The 20,035-nt window shown below is 42.5% G+C and overlaps 1 protein-coding gene across 1 annotated transcript; it reads left to right on the forward strand.

The window, feature by feature from the left end:
• Window positions 1-1,087: 1,087 nt before the first annotated feature.
• LOC108414972 (ADP-ribosyl cyclase/cyclic ADP-ribose hydrolase 1-like) lies at window positions 1,088-18,544 on the forward strand. Its single transcript, XM_017687910.2, has 8 exons — window positions 1,088-1,944; window positions 5,436-5,565; window positions 6,005-6,140; window positions 7,672-7,754; window positions 10,547-10,620; window positions 11,419-11,505; window positions 15,009-15,092; window positions 17,132-18,544. The coding sequence occupies exons 1-8, from the start codon at window positions 1,742-1,744 to the stop codon at window positions 17,187-17,189; spliced, it is 855 nt and encodes a 284-aa protein (XP_017543399.1). The 5' UTR covers window positions 1,088-1,741; the 3' UTR covers window positions 17,190-18,544.
• Window positions 18,545-20,035: the final 1,491 nt, after the last annotated feature.

A 20,035-nucleotide genomic window follows, 5' to 3' on the forward strand; every position in this document is an offset into this window, starting at 1 on the left:
GCCAGTTTGGTGTGATAATTTATTTCTTATAAATGCGCTTCTGGAAGAACGATCAGAAATTCCCATAAACACTCCTAACCCCTGTGGAACGCCTTCCCAGAACAGCTGAAGCTGTTGTAGCTGCAAAGGGTGGGCCAACATCACATTAAACCCTATGGATTAAGAATGTGATGTTCATATGCATGTGAAGCCAGACGACCCGAATACTTTTGGAAATATAGTGTATGTATATGAGAATAGCCAATCAGAAATGGCCCATTTAAAAAAGTGTAAAAATAAATATTGTGGCCTCTTTAAAATGAGGCAGGTAATTATTTGATTAGTCAGCGTGGGATCACCAGGTTATCATTCACAGATTAACATCAGCCAGATATTCTTATCAGACTGAGCTGAATCAGGTTATTCACATTCTGCATCCACCAAATCTGTGAAACTTGAAAGGACAATTCAAACAAGTCAAATAAATTTCAGTTACATTGGTCTACAGTTACTCCAGCACCCCCCCGCGAACCCTGACGGAGAAGCGGCTTAGAAAATGGATGGATGGATGGTCTACAGTTAATTTGAAGGGGAAGTCCACCATTTTTTACAAAATCCATTTCTAGACATTTTATTTACCATCCAGAACCTCCAGAGAACCTACACGAGTCTTCTGAGTTTATATGGAATGTTGATGATGGAAAACAGTGGAAAATCTGGAATAATGAGTTTTCTTTGGGGACTATTTTGCCGCACAGCGCCCTGCATGTCTCCCTCCACCATGAATGGAGAAGAAGTTCTCTAAACTCTCATTAAACAGCGTCTCAGTCATCAGGCAGTGAATTCAGAACCAGCTCATGTAGGAACTTTCTGTAGGAGCTTTTAGAGGGACGTCTGGTTCCCATCACCACCACTGTGAACAGCTCTGACTCGGTACGTTTATCTAGAACAGAGAGTTTCACACCAAACCGCTCAGAACCGCTCTGTTTTTGTATGAACCACTGAATTATGGGGGGATTTTGAAAAATGTAAGTACTATACATTTTTACTGTAATACTATACATTAAAAGTAAATACAATGACAAACCGTATTTTATACGCAGAACTTTGGTTTTTGGTCACTTAGAACCTTCAAAGTGTTTTTTAAAATTAAAATTAAAACATAATGGTTTTGCTTTCTAAAAGGAACTGGCTTAATGAAAACCATTAGACACCACTAGTCTCCTGTAGGACAACTTTAGGTCCCATTAGGAACCAGTCTGGAATCAGAGCACCTGTTAAACAGTGAAGAGTCCTTCACACTGTGATATTGAAGCGGGTCGTGAAGTAAGGAGGCTCAAGTTAGTGGAGAATCCCGCGGAGGGAAAACTTTTATTTCACGAGACAAAAACGAAACTTAACTCGCTTCCAAAACAACAACTGAACTACTACCAACTAGTATCCCCCCGCTCGAGTCTCTTAAAGGGCTAGACCCCGTTGAGTGACTTAACGCCTGTCCGTTGCGGATTCGCTCCAGTCGCGAGTAGTAGCCCCTACAATATCAACCACCAGGAAAACACAGAATACCATTAGAGAGCAGAACTTTCAGTGGTTTCTATTTTCAGCTCTTATTCTTCTGGCTAGAAACTACTGAAGCAGAGCCAAAGCTGTCTGTCTGTCTGTTTATGCACCGCCCCCAGAACTCTCAGCAGTATTTTAATCGCTGCACTGCGGAGGAACACGGACACACGGACAAACAGACACACGGACTCACGCAGCGAACATGCACAGAGAAGCTTCTCGGAGAAAGCGCTGTCTGCTCTTGGGAGTGGTGGTGGTGGTGGTGGTCGTGGTGGTGGTGGTGGTGGTGGTCGTGGTCCTCGCGATTGTGTTGGGACTGACACTGACTCGCTACTCGGACCATCTGAGGAGCACCGTGATCGGCAGATGTGAATCGTTCCTAAAGAAACACACAGACGTGTCTCGGTAAGGCTTCCTGAATCGATTCTCTGCGATTCTGAGCGCGATTAGAGAGTCTGTAAATCAGTGAAGCTGTGTTCGGACCGGCTCGGCTCTCGCTGACGCCGCGGAAGGATACACGCCGCATGTCGACGCTCCTGAGTCCAGACACTGACGCTGTTTGAGTATTCGAGGGCTGTTCGGTTCGATTCTTAGAGTCGACTCTTTGTCCAGTTTCAAGAGATGGTGTCGAGTACAAGAGTCGATTCCACACAATTATGTTCTTTCGATTCTCGATTTTCAATAAAACGTCCATGAAGTTTTCAAAATTCCTGCATGAGTAAATGATCTAGGTGTAAACAGAGCCGTTCTGAGCGGTTTGATGTCAAATGCTCTGTTCTAGATAAACTTACCGAGTCAGAGCTGCTCACAGTGGTGGTGATGGGAACCAGACGTCCCCCTCTAAAAGCTCCTACAGAAAGTTCCTACATGAACTGGTTCTGAATTCACTGCCTGATGACTGAGACGCTGTTTTATGAGAGTTTAGAGAACTTCAACTCCATTCATGGTGGAGGGAGACATGCAGGGCGCTGTGCGGCAAAATAGTCCCCAAAGAAAACTCATTATTCCAAATTTTCCACTGTTTTCATCAACATTCCATATGAACTCAGATGTCTTTACAGTGGTGGTGATGGGAACCAGGGGTCGCCATGACTACAACACAGCTATATACATTTTATTTACCATCCAGAACCACCAGAGAACCTACACGAGTCTTCTGAGCTTATATGGAATGTTGACGATGGAAAATAAAAAAGGTGAAAACTTTACATTAGAACCATCGTAAAACCACGTCTCACACACTAAGCCACTCTGAATGTGTGGGTTCACTGTTGCATTAGGAGGGAGTTCAAGGTTTTCAGGATTTTCACTCAGTGTGTGAATGTAAATCACAGAGTGTAGCAGTGTAACCAGTTGGGTGATTTGGCAAAAATACAAGCCCAATTCCAGTGAAGTTGGGACGTTGTGTAAAACATAAATAAAAACAGAATACGATGATTTGTAAATCCTTTTCAACCGATATTCAATTGAATCCACTACAAAGACGAGATATTTAATGTTCAAACAGATAAACTTTATTGTTTTTTGTAAATATTCACGCATTTTGAATTTGATACCTGCAACACGTTCCAAAGAAGTTGGGACAGGAGCAACAAAAGACTGGGAAAGTTGAGGAATGCTCAAAAAACACCTGTTTGGAACATTCCACAGGTGAACTTGTTAATGGGAAACAGGTGAGGGTCATGATTGGGTATAAAGGGAGCATCCCTGAAAGGCTCAGTCGTTCACAAGCAGGGACGGGCGAGGTTCACCACTTAGTGAACAACTGCGTGAGCAAATAGTCCAACAGTTTAAGAACGTTTCTCAACGTGCAACTGCAGGAATTTAGGGATTTCATCATCTACAGTCCATAATATCATCAAAAGATTCAGAGAATCTGGAGAAATCTCTGTAAATAAGCAGCAAGGCAGAAAACCAACACTGAATGCCCGTGACCTTCGACCCCTCAGGCGGCACTGCATTAAAAACCCACATCATTCTGTAACGGATATTCCCACATGGGCTCAGGAACACTTCGGAAAACCACTGTCAGTGAACTCAGTTCGTCACTCCATCTACAAGTGCAGGTTAAAACTCCATCCATCCATCCATTTTCTAAGCCGCTTCTCCGTCAGGGTCACGGGGGGGGGAGCTGGAGCCTATCCCAGCGGTCTTTGGGCGGAAGGCAGGATACACCCTGGACAGGTCGCCAGTCCATCGCAGGGCAGACAGACAGACAGACACAGACAGTCACTCACACCTAGGGGCAATTTAGCACGTCCAATTGGCTTGACTGCATGTCTTTGGACTGTGGGAGGAAACCGGAGAACCCGGAGGAAACCCACGCAGACACGGGGAGAACATGCAAACTCCACACAGAGAGGACCCCGGTCTCCCGGCCGGGGAATCGAACCTAGGACCTCCTTGCTGTGAGGCGACAACGCTACCCACCACGCCACCGTGCTGCCCCAGGTTAAAACTCTGCCATGCAAAGTGAAGCCACATATCAACACCACCCAGAAACGCCGCCGGCTTCTCTGGGCCGAGCTTATCTGAGATGGACTGACGCAGAGTGGAAAACTGTCCTGTGGTCTGACACGTCCACACTTCACACTGTTTCTGGAAATCATGGACGTCGTGTTCTCCGGGCCAAAGAGGAAAAGGATTGTCCGGATTGTTTTCAGCGCAAAGTTCAAAAGCCAGCATCTCTGATGGTGTGGGGGGGTGTTAGTGCCCATGGCAGGGGTAACCTGCACATCTGTGAAGGCCCCATTAATGCTGAAAGGTACATACAGGTTTTGGAGCAACATCTGCTGCCATCCAAGCGGCGTCTTTTTCAGGGACGTCCTGCTTATTTCAGCAAGACGATGCCGAGCCACGTTCTGCACGTGTTCCAACAGCGTGGCTTCGTAGTAAAAGAGTGCGGGTACTAGACTGACCTGCCTGCAGTCCAGACCGTCTCCCATTGAAAATGTGTGGCGCATTATGAAGCTCAAATACGACAGCGGAGACCCCCGGACTGCTGAGCAGCTGAAGCTGGACATCAAGCAGGAATGGGAAAGAATTCCACCTACAAAGCTTCAACAATCAGTGTCCGTCCTCAGTTCCCAAATGCTTATTGAGTGTTAAAGGAAAGGTGATGTAACTCAGTGGGAAACACGCCCCTGTCCCAACTTCTCTGGAACGTGTTGCAGGCATCAAATTCAAAATGAGTGAATATTTGCAAAAAACAATAAAGTTTATCCGTTTGAACATTAAATATCTCGTCTTTGTAGTGTGTTCAATTGAATATTGGTTGAAAAGGATTTGCAAATCATCATATTCTGTTTTTATTTATGTTTTACACAACGTCCCAACTTCACTGGAATTGGGGTTGTACAACATCACAATACCTAAAGACATTTCCACGATACACAGTATGCATTATGTCATTGAGTTTTTCTGATGCACATTAGAAAATGCAGAAAAGTACAAACAGTGATACAATTAAACCAAACACTTTAATTATAGTGTCTGATTTGTACAGATTCATACTGTATGCTACACTAAAGCCAGTTAAACTAATTCTGCTGTCTCAGTAAAGAACCATGCTGTTAGTCAGGGCACATTAAGCACATATGGTGACGCAATGTGACACAATTTATCACAGTAACAATACATATCATATTTTCCAGCTCTAGTAATTGCAGTGTCCTAATTTTTCTGTATTATGAGGCCTTAATTCCATTAAACATGAACCTTGAGCTTTTCAGATAAAAAAAAAAAACATAAAAAAGGAATCTTTAAAAACAAACAATCATTAAAAGTAAAACTAGTGACTGAGGAATTAGTGAGTGCACTGTGCTCCACTAGCCTTGTGCCCAGACTTTTATCTGAGCTCGGTATTAATGGGCTTTTTCTCTCTCACTGTTCTGCAGAGTGAATGACTGTGAGAGGATCTGGGGGGCATTCGAGGAGGCCTACGTGGGGAAGGATCCGTGTGAAGTTCCTGCCGAGGCATACGACCCTCTAATAAGCTCCGTTACACAGCACGTCATCTGTGGCACTGTAAGAATGTCACCCACCCATAAAACATACACTTTAGTCTGGGTCTTAGACCACAGCGAGGGTACGAACCGAAAATAAACAACAGCAACTCTAAAAAGGTGTGAAGGTGATGTTGAGCTGTTTGTCCTAAGAGCTCAGAGTGTTTTTAGTCTGATCTTCCAGTGAAGCTCGTGTTCAGACTCTCAGGTGGGTTTAGAGACTTTTACCCAAACCCGCGGAGCCCATGTAGCTCGAGAGCTCTTGGTCATTAAAGTGGAGGAGGGACACGCCACCAAATACTGAAGAATTCTCAAATTAATGTTAAAATTTCAAAGATTCTTCGTTCCACTCATCACGAAACCGAGTCATTTGAAAATGTAGCTTGATTGTGTTTTCCGCTCTATAGAACCACAGTGTCTGTTTCATGGCTCTTATTGTTCTGTGTGTTCCGCATGTGCAGATGTTGTTCTGGAGCAAAACTAAAGCTTTGGCTCACGCATTTACGGACAACAGAGAATGCCTGGTGACTTTGGAGGACACGCTGCTCGGGTTCGTATTTGATGAACTGACTTGGTGCAGCAAAAATGGCAGTAAAGGTGAGTCGACAGCTCCTCATAAAGTTCTGTTCATGGCCAAAACTGATAAGGCTAACAAACATGTGGACAGTGCAAAAGTTCATTAACGACTGCTGGTGTTCATGTTTATGTCCTGCTTGATTCCAGTCTTTGGTAGCTACGCTAGCACTGTCTTTACCCACTGAGCTTTACCTACAGAACAGTTACCGTGCAGCACCGGCCCCATTTATACAGAATATTACAGGGGAAGCCCAGCGATTGAGATGCAGACAGAGTCATTCAGAGTGGCTTAGTGTGTGAGACGTGGTTTTACGATGGTTCTAATGTAAAGTTTTCACCTTTTTTAATCTGTTCTTGGTATAGGGACACAGGCAGAACAGCATACAATAAAATAGTCCCCAAAGAAAACATATTATTCCAAATTTTCCACTATTTTCCATCATCAACATTCCATATAAGCTCAGAAGACTCGTGTAGGTTCTCTGGTGGTTCTGGATGGTAAATAAAATGTATATAGCTGTGTTGTAGTCATGGCGACCCCTGGTTCCCATCACCACCACTGTAAAGACATTTGAGTTCATATGGAATGTTGATGATGGAAAACAGTGGAAAATCTGGAATAATGAGTTTTCTTTGGGGACTATTTTGCAGCACAGCGCCCTGCATGTCTCCCTCCACCATGAATGGAGTTGAAGTTCTCTAAACTCTCATAAAACAGCGTCTCAGTCATCAGGCAGTGAATTCAGAACCAGTTCATGTAGGAACTTTCTGTAGGAGCTTTTAGAGGGACGTCTGGTTCCCATCACCACCACTGTGAACGGTTTTGAAGAGAACCGCTCTGAACCGCTCTGTTTACATACTAATCACTTTATAATGGAGAACATTTTGTAAAATTGGTGGAATTCTCTTTTAACGTGCATCTGGGTGATCTGATCATTAGTGGACAGAACTAAATACAAGGATGAACACGCTTCTAACTTTCTGACTTGGTGGGTCACATTTGTGTAGGTAAGTGACTGAAATCTTTGAATAATGTGAGTGAACGTGTGTCCCAGGGTGACCCACCTCTGCACGTCCTAATCATGAAGGGTCATTCACTCTGATCAGCTGTCCATTATGAGAGTGAGGCGAAGGTGAAAAGGGCTCAGTTTTCTGCTTTTGCTGAAATAAAAAAACACATCAATTCTCATTAAAGTCGCGTCTATACGATCCAGGAGCTCGTATAAAAGTGGCTCAGATCGAATTTGAAAAGACCAGATTTGTGTCACATTAAGGCAAAAAATCAGATTTGTGCCACTTCAGCCTGGAAACACGAGTGTAGCATTAATCAGCTGCGCCACTGCAGCAGAGATGAGAGAAGCAGAGAGAGACAAAATCCGATCACTTGTGGTCACTGGATACAGATTTGAGTCATGTTGAAACGACAGGTGTGAACAGCCGTCCAGCTCACTGTCCACTTACGATCAGATCACTGAGACAGATGTTATAGCAAGTGTGAACAATGCTGTGGATGTCCTCATGTGTGATTGCTGCACATGTTCTCTGTCTTCAGAAACCTTCACTACAGACTGTCCTGGTTGGTCAGAGTGTCAGAACAACCCAGTCCGCTCTTTCTGGATCAGGGCTTCTGCTAACGTGAGTGACACCAACCATGCAGGTGAAAATAATCCAATCAAATCACGTTTACTGTCACATCACATTTACACAGGTGGTGTAAATCTTGGGTGCATAGCCCCCTTATAGAATTTAAATACAAAAAATATCTAAATCTAAGTAAATAATATATATATATATATATATATATATGTACTCCCCGACTCTGAATATACACCATATACACTAGTATTGCACAATTCCAATGTACAGGATTGTTTATAAGTGGAAAGGCTGAATATGTTAGGTTAAAAGGGGAAGCAACACTTTTCAATCAATGTTTTTGTTTTGTTTTCTTTCCTTTAAATTTAAGACCGTATTTTTAAATTTACTGCTATGTTTTTATTTTGAAAAATGAAAAACGAGTACAAAACTAAATAAGCACTACTGCGTCCATTTGGCACTGTGATCTGACCATGGTGATCAGGTATTGATTCAACCCACACATTTACACTTTGCAGTCGGAGGCCAAAGCAGCCACACCTGAAGCGCAGTGAGAAAAAGAGGTACTGGAAGTTCTGTACTGAAGTAGATCTGGCTAAAATGTAATATCACAGCACTTCAGGAAGTGCTCAGTGTACAGTGTCACTTTATTTTTTTCAGACAAACTTTGTGCCACAATAAAAACACTATGAATCCAATGATTTGTATTTAATAATTTCACCCACTGTGCTGTGCTAATTACATCTAAACAGGACTAATTAATGCTCTGTTTGTAATCAGACCAGTGTGTTTATTTACTGGCGATATCCAGGACATGCTGAAAAGGGCGTATTGTGTCATATTGTGATGTAACAGGATGGAACTGACCACACTGTGTTTACAACCACAGTCGGATCACAGTTCATCCTTAACTAACCAGAGATCAGAAATGATTTTTAATGTGGTTTAAGTGCAAAAAAGCCTGGACAGTTGTTACAGACAGGAAGAACGACCTCAGAGGAAACACTCTGGTTTTGTCTGACCGCTGTTCTCGTTCTGTCACATTTACTCCAACATGCTGTTGGATTGTTTAAATTCCATCTGCGTGTCTTGGCCAGCTAGCAGGACCCGATCAGGGCTCGTTCTACTGTGGGGGTCACATCTTCGGTCTACAATGTTTGTACGATGACAGAAATGACAGGAAGCACGGTGTGGTGGTGATCAGCGCTGGAATGTCCCTACACAGCTTGGCCTCAGTGAAGCTTTGTCTTAGTTGCCATGGAGACACATTATTTAGCCCCCCTGTGGTCAACAGTGTGGGCAGGAGAGTGGGTTTGTTGGACCTGTGTCAAATAGTACTTTTGTTGTATTAAAGATTAACAACTCTGATAAGAGAGAGGGGGGAGAGAGAGAATGAGAGAGAGAGGGAGAGAGAGAGGGAGAGAGAGAGGGAGAGAGAGGGAGGGAGAGAGAGAGAGAGTTTGAGAGAGAGGGAGAGAGAGGAAGGGAGAGAAAGAGGGAGGGAGAGAGGGAGAGAGAGAGGGAGGGAAAGAGAGAGAGAGTTTGAGAGAGAGGGAGAAAGAGGAAGGGAGAGAAAGGGAGGGAGAGAGGGAGAGAGAGAGAGACAGAGAGAATGAGAGAGAAACAGAGGGAGGGAGAGAGGGAGAGAGAGAGGGAGGGAGAGAGAGAGAGTTTGAGAGAGAGGGAGAGAGAGGAAGGGAGAGAAAGAGGGAGGGAGAGAGGGAGAGAGAGAGGGAGGGAAAGAGAGAGAGAGTTTGAGAGAGAGGGAGAAAGAGGAAGGGAGAGAAAGGGAGGGAGAGAGGGAGAGAGAGAGAGACAGAGAGAATGAGAGAGAAACAGAGGGAGGGAGAGAGGGAGGGAGAGAGGGTGAGAGAGGGAGGGAGGGAGAGAGGGAGGGAGAGAGAGAGAGGGAGAGAGAGAAAGAGAGCGATGTTTGTTAAGAAACTGCCTGTTTTATTTCTCTCTGCTTTGCACTGTAATGCTGGCTTTACTGCACATAATTCCCCTTAATTTTCTTTCATGTGAATGGAATCAAAATGAATGTTTTGGAGCTTCAGTCTCAAAGTGACTCAGTGCATTTAAAAAACAAGCTAGTTTGTAGTGGCTAAATTAACCCTAACCTGGAGGGAACGTTCCTCTGATCCGCGTCTGCAGCCGGTGTGCAGTGTTTTCTGTACAGATTAAGATTTGAATTATGAAAACGCTGCTGTTATGATGGAAAATGCCTTATTTTTTGATGTGGACAGCGTGTGGACGCGGCTTAATCACTTGCAGTCTAAAGCACTATTGGCATGTATGTCTGTAAATTTGCAGCAGAAGAAGCTGATGAATGCACCAGTCTGCCGTAATGTTTATTAGAATGAGGAATAAAGTGGTTCTCAAAAGATGTTACTCAGTATCATATTATTTAATATGTGCATTTTATTGCTTTATTATTATTTTCATTAAACAGTCAATTGAAAAAAAAAAGAATATAAACTGAGATAGAATAGAAAGTAGGCCTGAGCTGCCGCAGACCGGAAGGTGTGGGGTAATATTATCGATAAATGTGATTTTTTATTTTATTTTATTTAGAAATATTGTGCTACTTATTCTTAGATATCGCCCAGGACTGCTATGAACTACGCTGTTTTTTGTTGTATTAAGTTCTTAAGATAAAGATATTCAGCTAAAGACTAGAGAACAATGGTTAAATTCTGACCAGGGAACATTCGGATCCTTTCAGGCAGCTGTTCTCGAATGTTTTGGTCAGTCTTTATCTGAAATGTGTCGTGAATGTGGGATTTGTCAAACAAAGACTCATCATCCCTTTTTTCTTTTTCCCTTTCCAGTTTGCAGCAACATCATGTGGGAATGTGTCTGCGATGCTCAATGGATCCCTGGAGTCCCCGTTCAGTTCCACCAGGTAAACCTTAAACTGCACCTGTCAGTGCAGATCTACTATAGCACTGCTGCCTGTCTGCTTTCCTGATGATCTGGAGCTGCCAGTCAAACCTCAGGTTGTGCTGCATGTGGCCTGTGACTGTTTCCAGTGTAGTAAACAATCAGTAGAGTCGGGCTGAAATTTCAGACTCCACTGAAGGAAAAGCATCGAGAGTCTGTTCTTTTCTAATCAAATTCTCTTAATGAGCTCTTTACTGAGCAGGGGACTTTCGGCTTGATGCTTGAGCGTTACAATTCAGTATTGTTTACTGTTAAACTTCAGCTGAACAGCAGTTTCATTCTACTATGTAACAGCAAATCATGGCTTAAAGTAGTCCTGACCAGCCCAGCACTGGCTTGCCCAGTGGTCACTGTGGTGTGGTCTCTTTCTTATGGTCTGCTTGAGAAGAAAGGCCACCTGTGGAGTCCACACTTCTGTTATTCTATTGCCAACGTCGGACGGAGTGACGTAAAGCACCACCACTGGACTCTGGAGCAATGGAACTGTGTTCTCTGGAAAGACGAATCAGCTTCTATATCCGTCAGTCTGATGCTGAGTCTGGCTTTAGTGGACGCCAGGAGAGCGTTACCTATAGAAGCTGGAGGGAAGACAGTCTAGAGCTGTTTTTCAGGATTTCTGAAATTTGCTTGGTGGAATATTTACTGTTGCAGAGCTCTTGTGCACAACTACACTCATCTTTAATCTTTAATAATTGAATTCAGATTTTATTTTATTATTATTTTTATTTGTTTACACGTTTATTTGTTTCCTTTCCTACAGTGTGTTTGGAAGCGTAGAAGTGAAGAGTCTTGACCCAAATAAAGTGGATGATTTGACCATCTTACTCGTCACCAAGGAAACAGACACGTAAGTCACCAGCTTTGGTCTGTGGTGAAAAGATTCAACATCTCTCTGTTGGAACGGGCTCAGATTTCCTGGTCTGGAATGATTTGCCTTCCTTTCTCTTTTTCACTTAGCTTTTAGACACATTTGGAGAAATCCAACTAAATCTAAATGAACCTTAGAAAAGAATAGGCAGCAATAGTAGTTAACTGGGATATTAAATAAATTAAAATAATTGGGTAATGCTTTTTTTTTTTTTTTGCCTGTCTTGTCTGGCAGATTTGCAATCAGAATTATGGTCAGACTGCGTTACTGTGCCAAACAAATTTACTTTTCCAAAATGAGCACTATAGATTATAGGCTCATCTTGGCAGTGTTTCTTTCTTTCTTTCTTAATTATTCAATTTCATTTTGTTTATACATTTGATATTGTAATGAAATGTGTCAACATCATGCCAGACTTGACAGGCCAGGGGAATCTGTAAAGGAGGGAGAGGAGAGATAAAGGGGGGGGGGGGGGGGGGGGGATGGGGGGAGAAAGTAAAAAAGGGAAATAACAAAAGGGCAGAGAGAAAAAAAAACAAAACAAAACAAAAAAAAAACCGCAAAATGCCACGGCGATGGTTCACCAACTGCTGCTCCTGAGAAAAGGGAAGAAAGTGTAACGGAGACGTACAGCACTTGGAAATACTGCACAAATGACTGAGAGGTATGTGTATGTGGGTGTGGGTGTGTGTGTGTGTGAGTGCAGTACAGTATAAATTTGTCACAAGATGCACTCAATAGCGAGGGCAGAAAGCTGCGACAACATCTCCCCGGAGGCCAGAGGGAGGCAGAGAAAGACCAGGGAATCCCGCCCGCCGCGGCCCCCCCAGGAGTAGTGGAAACCCTGGGCCGCATCTCCCAGTGACCCCTGCATGCCCACCCCAGCGGAAGGTAGAGGGGGACTCCGGACAGCACCCCCCCCAGCCACGGAGCGCAGATCCGGGGGAACCAGAGGAGCCAAAGCCACCCCCAGGATGCTCCCCCCCCATCACGAGGCAGCAGCGGAGACCCAGCGCCTCATGCGCCTGAGAGCTACCCACCACCCAGCAGGGCCCCATCCCCGCCGAGGGGCCCTGAGCCGCCCAGAAACACAACCACCCAGGGGAGCGGGCCAACCGTCCCGCCGGAGTACCAGGCCAGGCCCTGAAGCCCCAAGGCGCCCCCCCATCCGGGGGGGAAGTGGCAACCACAGGGGAGCAGCCGGGAGAGGACCGGGGACAGCAGTCCCCCGACCCAGAACCAGCTGTCCTCACATACACTCAACCTCATATATACCTCCTCAACCATATATACACCTACATACTTTCACTCCCATATATTCATATTGGGTAATGCTTAAAATAAGTATGCAAGTCAGTGACAACAATTATAAAAACATGTGCAATGACCAGACCACATGATCAAGCACATAGTAATCTGTGAGGTCAAGATGAGAGCTTTTGTGAACACTTGGTACTTAAGGAACATCTGGTCTCACTTTGTGCTGCAGTTGTATCACAAAGTGAAGCTGGTAAAGAGAGATACAGTATCTCAGGAATGGTCTGCATCCAAGCCAACATAACTCCATCTATAAATGGTTTATCTAAAAACATGCGAGTGTCATAAATAGACTGGCAGAAGGACACGCTGAAAATGAAGCTCAGGCTGAGAAGTTCATTTTCACTCACTTCCATTCAAAGGGCATCTGTGGATAACCATGTTTACTTCACGTATTTAAATAAGAGTTTAATGTAGTGTATAAACATTACCTTAGTCTCAATGTATTTTATCAACAAAGACGTTTGGTGCCCACAGTTTGATTCTTGTTGATGTTGCTAACTAAATATGTTGTTGCTAGTTAAAGTAATGGAAGCTTATAAGTTTATATGTATAAACGTTGATTAGAGTATGAGCAAATTTCAGGCTTTAAAGTGGCTGTTACATCTGCTTTAAGTATGTAGTGTATTTTTATAACACATTACAGTTCATATAGTGTCAGAAACCACATACGTGAGTCTATTTGAGATCACTTAACAACTCCAGCGCATTTAGGTAAGAAGCAAACTTTGTACACCAAACGTAGTTCAGCTGATGAGCTACACTAGATTTAAGGGAGCAATTGGGTAAACTGTGTAAATTAGATTTTTCACTGAACTGTTCTTTTAACAGAGCTCCTCTTGTAGTAAAATGTACTTTGGCTAGCAGAGGGCAAAATGCAGGCATTGGTTTATCACAAGTGTAGTTTATTAATAGAGAAAGATTTATAGCATGTTATCAGTACTGCTCTAACCTCATTTTCGTGCCAGTCAGTTAAAGTTTATTTCTATGGCGCTTTTTACAACAGGTGTTGTCACAACTCACTTTCTTCTCTGACTGCTGTTTCTCTCCTCGTCCCTCCCCTGTGTGGCATCACTCACTCGAGTCTCAGAGCTCATTGTAAACAGATCTGATTGGCTGAGCAGCGTCACGTGTGATATTTACAGCGCATGTGATTGGTCTGGGAGTCTCCGGCCGCTAAAGCTACCGTAAAGGCTTGAAAAGCTACACCGATCAAAATAGGAGCAGGCTGTCGAAATGAAAGAATTCTCCATAGTTTATTGGTTACAGGTCCATGTTCGCATAGGACAGTGCCTGGGTCAAGACTCGGACTGTGGTCTGCCTATTAGTGACCTCTGCTCTAGGAGCAAGAGGAGAAACAATGAGAGGAACCAAAAGGTGCATTCCAGCGGCCCTCATAGTCCCTGCAAAGCGTGCTGAACAGCTCAGGACTCAAATAGGGAACCCATCCTCCTCTGGTCCTCATCGGCTAGCAAATAATAACACAAGCAAAATGAACAGAGAACATAGAATAAATGTAGAATAAATAAAGAATAGCCTGTGATTGGACAGAAGTGTTTAGATTAATCAGTGATGACTGATGACTGTTAGAGGGTGATCAGAGTAGCACTGTTAGGGTTAACCCTGTTGACGGCTGAGGTGTTCTGGACACTGTTGGACAGCAGGAAGCTCCATGGTGGTCAAATAGGTTGCACATAGGCCGCAATGTTCAGTGTATACTGGTCATAAGAAATGTAGAGGTAGAGATTTATGTAGTTGTGTACAAAGGTTTGGGCGCCCCTGGTAAATAGGTTAACACAATTTCTAGAGAGACACCCTTCTGCACATTTTATTACATATTTACTGTTTACATGCTGAATTTCACATTTGGGCAAAACACTACAACACAATTTACAGTACATTTTATGGTTTCTATGTGTTTTTTTTCCAATATGTTAAATTCTGCAAATAAATAGAAATTGTGCAACAAAATTAACAGAAAAAAGTGTTACTTACGTGTGTAAATCACCCAAGCTTGTGCAGTCAATTGTACAGGTCATATCATGTTTTTTGTCTTACAAGTATTAGGTGTTACTTTAACTGAATTAAGCAAACAAGTCAGAGAAATCTTACTTTTTTTTCATGTTATTGCCACTCATTTGAGGTATATTGGTTTCTGTTGTCAGGACCACGTGTGCCAGTTCTTCATTCCAGAGTCTACGAAGTGCTTTGGATCCAAAGATTGCATACAACTGCAGAGAAGTTCCTTAGTGAGTAATGTGTTCAGTCGTAAGCTGTGAAGGTCTGTAGTGTGCAAGAATTTTGCATGGAGAAATGGGTCAAATTTCCTCCCAGTAGATGTGAGAATCTGTTGGACAGTTCTAGAAAACTTCTGCATAAAGTTTTTTTTTCTGCCAGGGGGCAGTACTAGTTACCAAAGCCAGTGATCTACTTACTTTTTTAACAGAAAAAAGTGAGATTTCAGATCCTTTTTTAAAATATGTGATTCTACAGGGAGATTCACCGCAAGAGGCCCTGAATATTCTGTAATAACTCTGGCTGGGACGAAGGGATCTGAACCAAACAGCATGCAATGAGCTCCTTAGTATATGAAGCTTCGCACAAGCCAGGATGCTCCAGCATTGGGGCGATGAGGGCAGCACTGGGCAGCCGTTTCCATGCTTAACCTCTGTTTGCATCTTCTGGGAACAGACACCTGGTCTTCATGTATCTGGATGAGAACATAGATTCTCTTCCAGTGTTGCATGTAATGCAATTGATTACAGACGCGTCACGGTATGTACTGTATTTTTTGGTTCAGATTGCTTCATCATAACAGGAGTTACAGCAGAATATGCAGAGCCTCGTTCGAGTGAATCTCCCTGTATTATTTATACATACATATGTACACTCAAAGGCCACTTTATTAGGTACACCTGTTCAGTTGCTTGTTAACACAAATAGCTAATCAGCCAATCACACGGCCGCAGCTCACTGCATTTAGGCCTGTAGAGGTGGTCAAGACGACTTGCTGAAGTGCAGACCGAGCATCAGAACGGGGAAGAAAGGGGATTTAAGGGACTTTGAACGTGGCGTGGTTGTTGGAGCCAGACGGGCTGGTCTGAGTATTTCAGAAACTGCTGATCTGCTGGGATTTTCACGCTCAACCATCTCTAGGGTTTACAGAGAACGGTCCGAAAAAGAGGAAATATCCAGTGAGCGGTCAGTTCAGTGGACGAAAATGCCTTGTTGATGTGAAAGGTCAGAGGAGAATGGGCAGACTGGTTCCAGATGATAGAAAGACAACAGGAACTCAAATAACCACCAGAATCTCTGAGGAACGTTTCCAGCACCTTGTTGAAAGTGTGACATGAAGAATTAAAGCAGTTCTGAAGGAAAAAGGGGGTCCAGCCTTTTACTAGCAAGGAGTACCTAATAAAGTGGCCAGAGAGCTGGAGGTTAGGGAACCAGCCCTGTGACCAGAAGGTTGCTGGTTCGATCCCCTTGGCTGACAGCCCATGACTAAAGTACCCTTGAGCAAGGCACCTAACCCCCAACTGCTCCCCGGGCGCCGTGGATAGGGCTGCCCACTTCCCACCTGTCAAGTGTGCTCACTGCCCCCCTAGTGTGGGTATTTCACTGCACAGATGGGTTAATTACAGAGGGCAAATTTCACAGTGTGCAAAACACAGAGATAAATGGTTGTAAATTCAATTTAATTATATATATAATTTATTTATACACACCCTGACTCTGAATATACACATATACACCATATACACTAGTATTACACAATTCCAATGTACAAGATTGTTTATAAGTGGTGGAAGGGCTGAGTATGTTAGGTTAAAAGGGGAAGCAACACTTTTCAATATATATATATATATATATATATATATATATATATATATATATATATATATATATATATACACACACACACACATAGTACTGTGCGAAAGTTTTAGGCATCTAAGCAAATTTTTACACAATTTCCAAAGTCATATTCATAATTCAAATAAACATAAAAACAATAAAAAGTATAGAATTTTTCCTGGACACCTTCACAGCCGCCACAGAGACTCGTTAATATCATCAATTACATCATGAGCTCAATTTACTGAGCACTGATTGGTCAAACCAGGAGCTGCTTTTTAACTACATATAATACTGGACTTCCTCGAGGAGAGGCTTGGAAATGGGTCAACAAACACACTGACATTCAGAAAATCATTAAATCTGCTTTTATGTGGTGCTGTAGAGCTTTGACATGCACTGTATGTGTGAATGTCTTGCTTTTGTTTTCTAGTAACAGAGTTGAAAACTGCATTTCTGATCCAGAGATTCCATGCAGCGATTGCTTATGAGACTTTGCTCAGCGTCCAGAGAGAACTCCAGGAGATCAGGCCCGGTCAGGAGTCCTGCAGCTGAACCTTTGCTAAAGAAGGAAAAATCTGAACACGGATCTAATTTTAATCCAGCACTTACAAAACTACTGCATACACAGTCCTAACAGTGTGTTTTGTACTTACTTTTTATAATGTCAGTTTTTGGACTATGACCTCAGATATGCCTGGGTAAATTGTTTTTATTTTTTGCCATATAATAATAATAATAATAATAATAATAGTTCCTGTATAGTGTCAGAAATTGTGAAATATAAACATTTGTTAATTAACGCGTCAGTATGGTCTAACTCAGGGGTGTAGTTATGGGTAGGCCCAGACTGATCACACGTCTACCCAAACAAATGGACAAACAATATATAAATATAAGAATATATAAATGTATTTCAAGATGTGACAGCAATCAAACAATCAAATTATCATACTCTCCGCCAAGCTCTGCCTTATTTTCTTAAACCTCCAGTCAATTAACCGCACATTAACTGTTGCTATCCACCACTGCCTCATACCTTCAGCACGTTATCTGTGTGCCAGTGTTTAAATTGAAGCTTCAGTTGAGGTTAAAAGGTAACTGGGTAAAAAATTACTGGGGATGCTTAAAACATGAGATTCTGTCCTGTAGAGTACGTAGATTTCTACCCATCCAAAGCCAAAAACAGGGCTTGTCAGTTTTCTGTTGTCAGTTTTTCTACAAAGACTGAAAACTAATTTTACTTCAATGAATCAAAGGTAAGACATAAATGCCTGCAGTGGTGATATGTTGTTGGTTCTAATGATTAGGATTAGGATTTTAGCTCTGACTTCTATTGTGTTTGCATATCTCAGCTGTCTTTTATCTGAGTTATGCCATGTTCTTCTGGTCTGCCTGCTGTGGCAGTATATAGTACTGTAATAATAATAATATTACATAATAATAGTTTTGAATTTGTTGTCTGCTGTGTTATTTTTCCTTGTCTTTATTTGTTTCAGCCATTTTAAAAAATTGTTAGTTATGTCAGTTTCTTTAGGCAGACCTGCCTGTGTTGAGCAGACACATGCCTCATGTACTTCACGGTAAAGGGTGATGCAGTTTTGGGTACATGTGAATACAGGATTCTGATTGAGTGCCCGAATGTGGTGAAATGACCTCAGGGTGGTAGTGTTTAAATAAACAGGGAGTTGATTGCACTGCAGTCAGGAATAAGGTACAGACTGATATAATGCCATTGCAGGATGTTTGCGCTTGAAGTTGTATCTTCCAAACTAGACTACCCACTTTATGTATTTCCGCCCATACCAGTGGTCTAATCTGTTAATATTAAAAAATGTTTCAATAAGAATGTTGTTTATACATTATGGTCCTAATCCAGCATTCTGTCATTCACTTTTCTCAGCGATAGCTAAATTTCTTAATTCATCCATTATTATTTGTGGGGATTTTAATATAGTCTTAAATGCAGGTGTGGATCGCTCATCATCAGCACAAAGTAGTACAGTCAGTCACTAAACTTCTTCGCTCAAACAATACGTTAGATTATGGACTGGTGGACATTTGGAGATCACATCTCATACCCTAACAGCAAAGATTGTACATATTGCTCCCCACACCATAAATCATACTCTTGCATGAACTATTTCCTAACTAATAATTCCGTCTCACACAGAATAATTGACTTGGACATTTACAGTATCATCATCTCAGATCATGCTCCTATTGACATTTTTTTTCTTGTAGAACATAAAGCCTAACCCCCTCCACGATGGCACTTTAACACCTCTCTACTTAAGGATGAAGAATTTGAAAGATATTTTGAACAGGAATGGAGAGAGCATATTCAAATTAATGAGGACCCAGCAATCACAGCTTGTACACTACAGGAAACAGCTAAAGATGTGATGAGAGGGAAAATTATCTCATATTGTTCTGGTAAAAAGAAGGAAGAGCTTTAAAAAGAACAGCATTCACAGAATGAGGTGAAGAGATTGGAGCAGCTTGTATCTCAGTCACCTACTGAAGCAACTCTTAAGAACTTCTCAAAACTAGACATGAACTTAACAGCATACTGGATGAAAAAATATACTGTGCTTACACTTAGACAACAGCGCTTTGAGTTTGGAAATAGAACCGGAAAATTCTTAGCAAATCAATTAAAGCAAAAAAAAAGAAAAATCACCTCAAATCAAGGCACCTCTGGTACTCTCATTCAACATCCTTTAGCAATTAACGATTCATTTATATCGTTCTTTGCAAATCCCAATTCCTCCAATAAGAAAACATCATCAGAAGACATAGATAGTTTTTTGAGAAGTGTCTCTCTTCCTAAACTAACCAAAAAACAGGCAGAATCATTAGACAAACCCCTCTCCTCTGCAGAAATTACTAATGCTGTAGACCAAATGCCAAATCAGAAATCACCTGGACCAGATGGATTCCCAGCAGAATTTTATAAACATTTTTGGTCGCTTATCTCGCCTCTGTTTTCAAAACTAATTTCAGAAAGAAGTTATACTCCCATGCTAAATTGCCCCTAGGTGTGAGTGTGTGAGTGACTGTCTGTGTCTGTCTGTCTGCCCTGCGATGGACTGGTGGCCTGTCCGGGGTGTATCCTGCCTTCCGCCCGAAGACCGCTGGGATAGGCTCCAGCATCCCCCCGCGACCCTGACGGGGAAGCGGCTTAGAAAATGGATGGATGGATGGATGAAGTTATACTCCAACACATGAATGGAGCCCTCATTACACTGATTCTAAAACCACATAAAAATGCTACTGATTGTTCTAATTATCAGCCAATTTCATTAATTACTTCTGATATAAAATAATCAGTAAA

The sequence above is a fragment of the Pygocentrus nattereri genome, chromosome 24 (assembly GCF_015220715.1).
Source record: "Pygocentrus nattereri isolate fPygNat1 chromosome 24, fPygNat1.pri, whole genome shotgun sequence".
Taxonomy (NCBI): domain Eukaryota; kingdom Metazoa; phylum Chordata; class Actinopteri; order Characiformes; family Serrasalmidae; genus Pygocentrus; species Pygocentrus nattereri.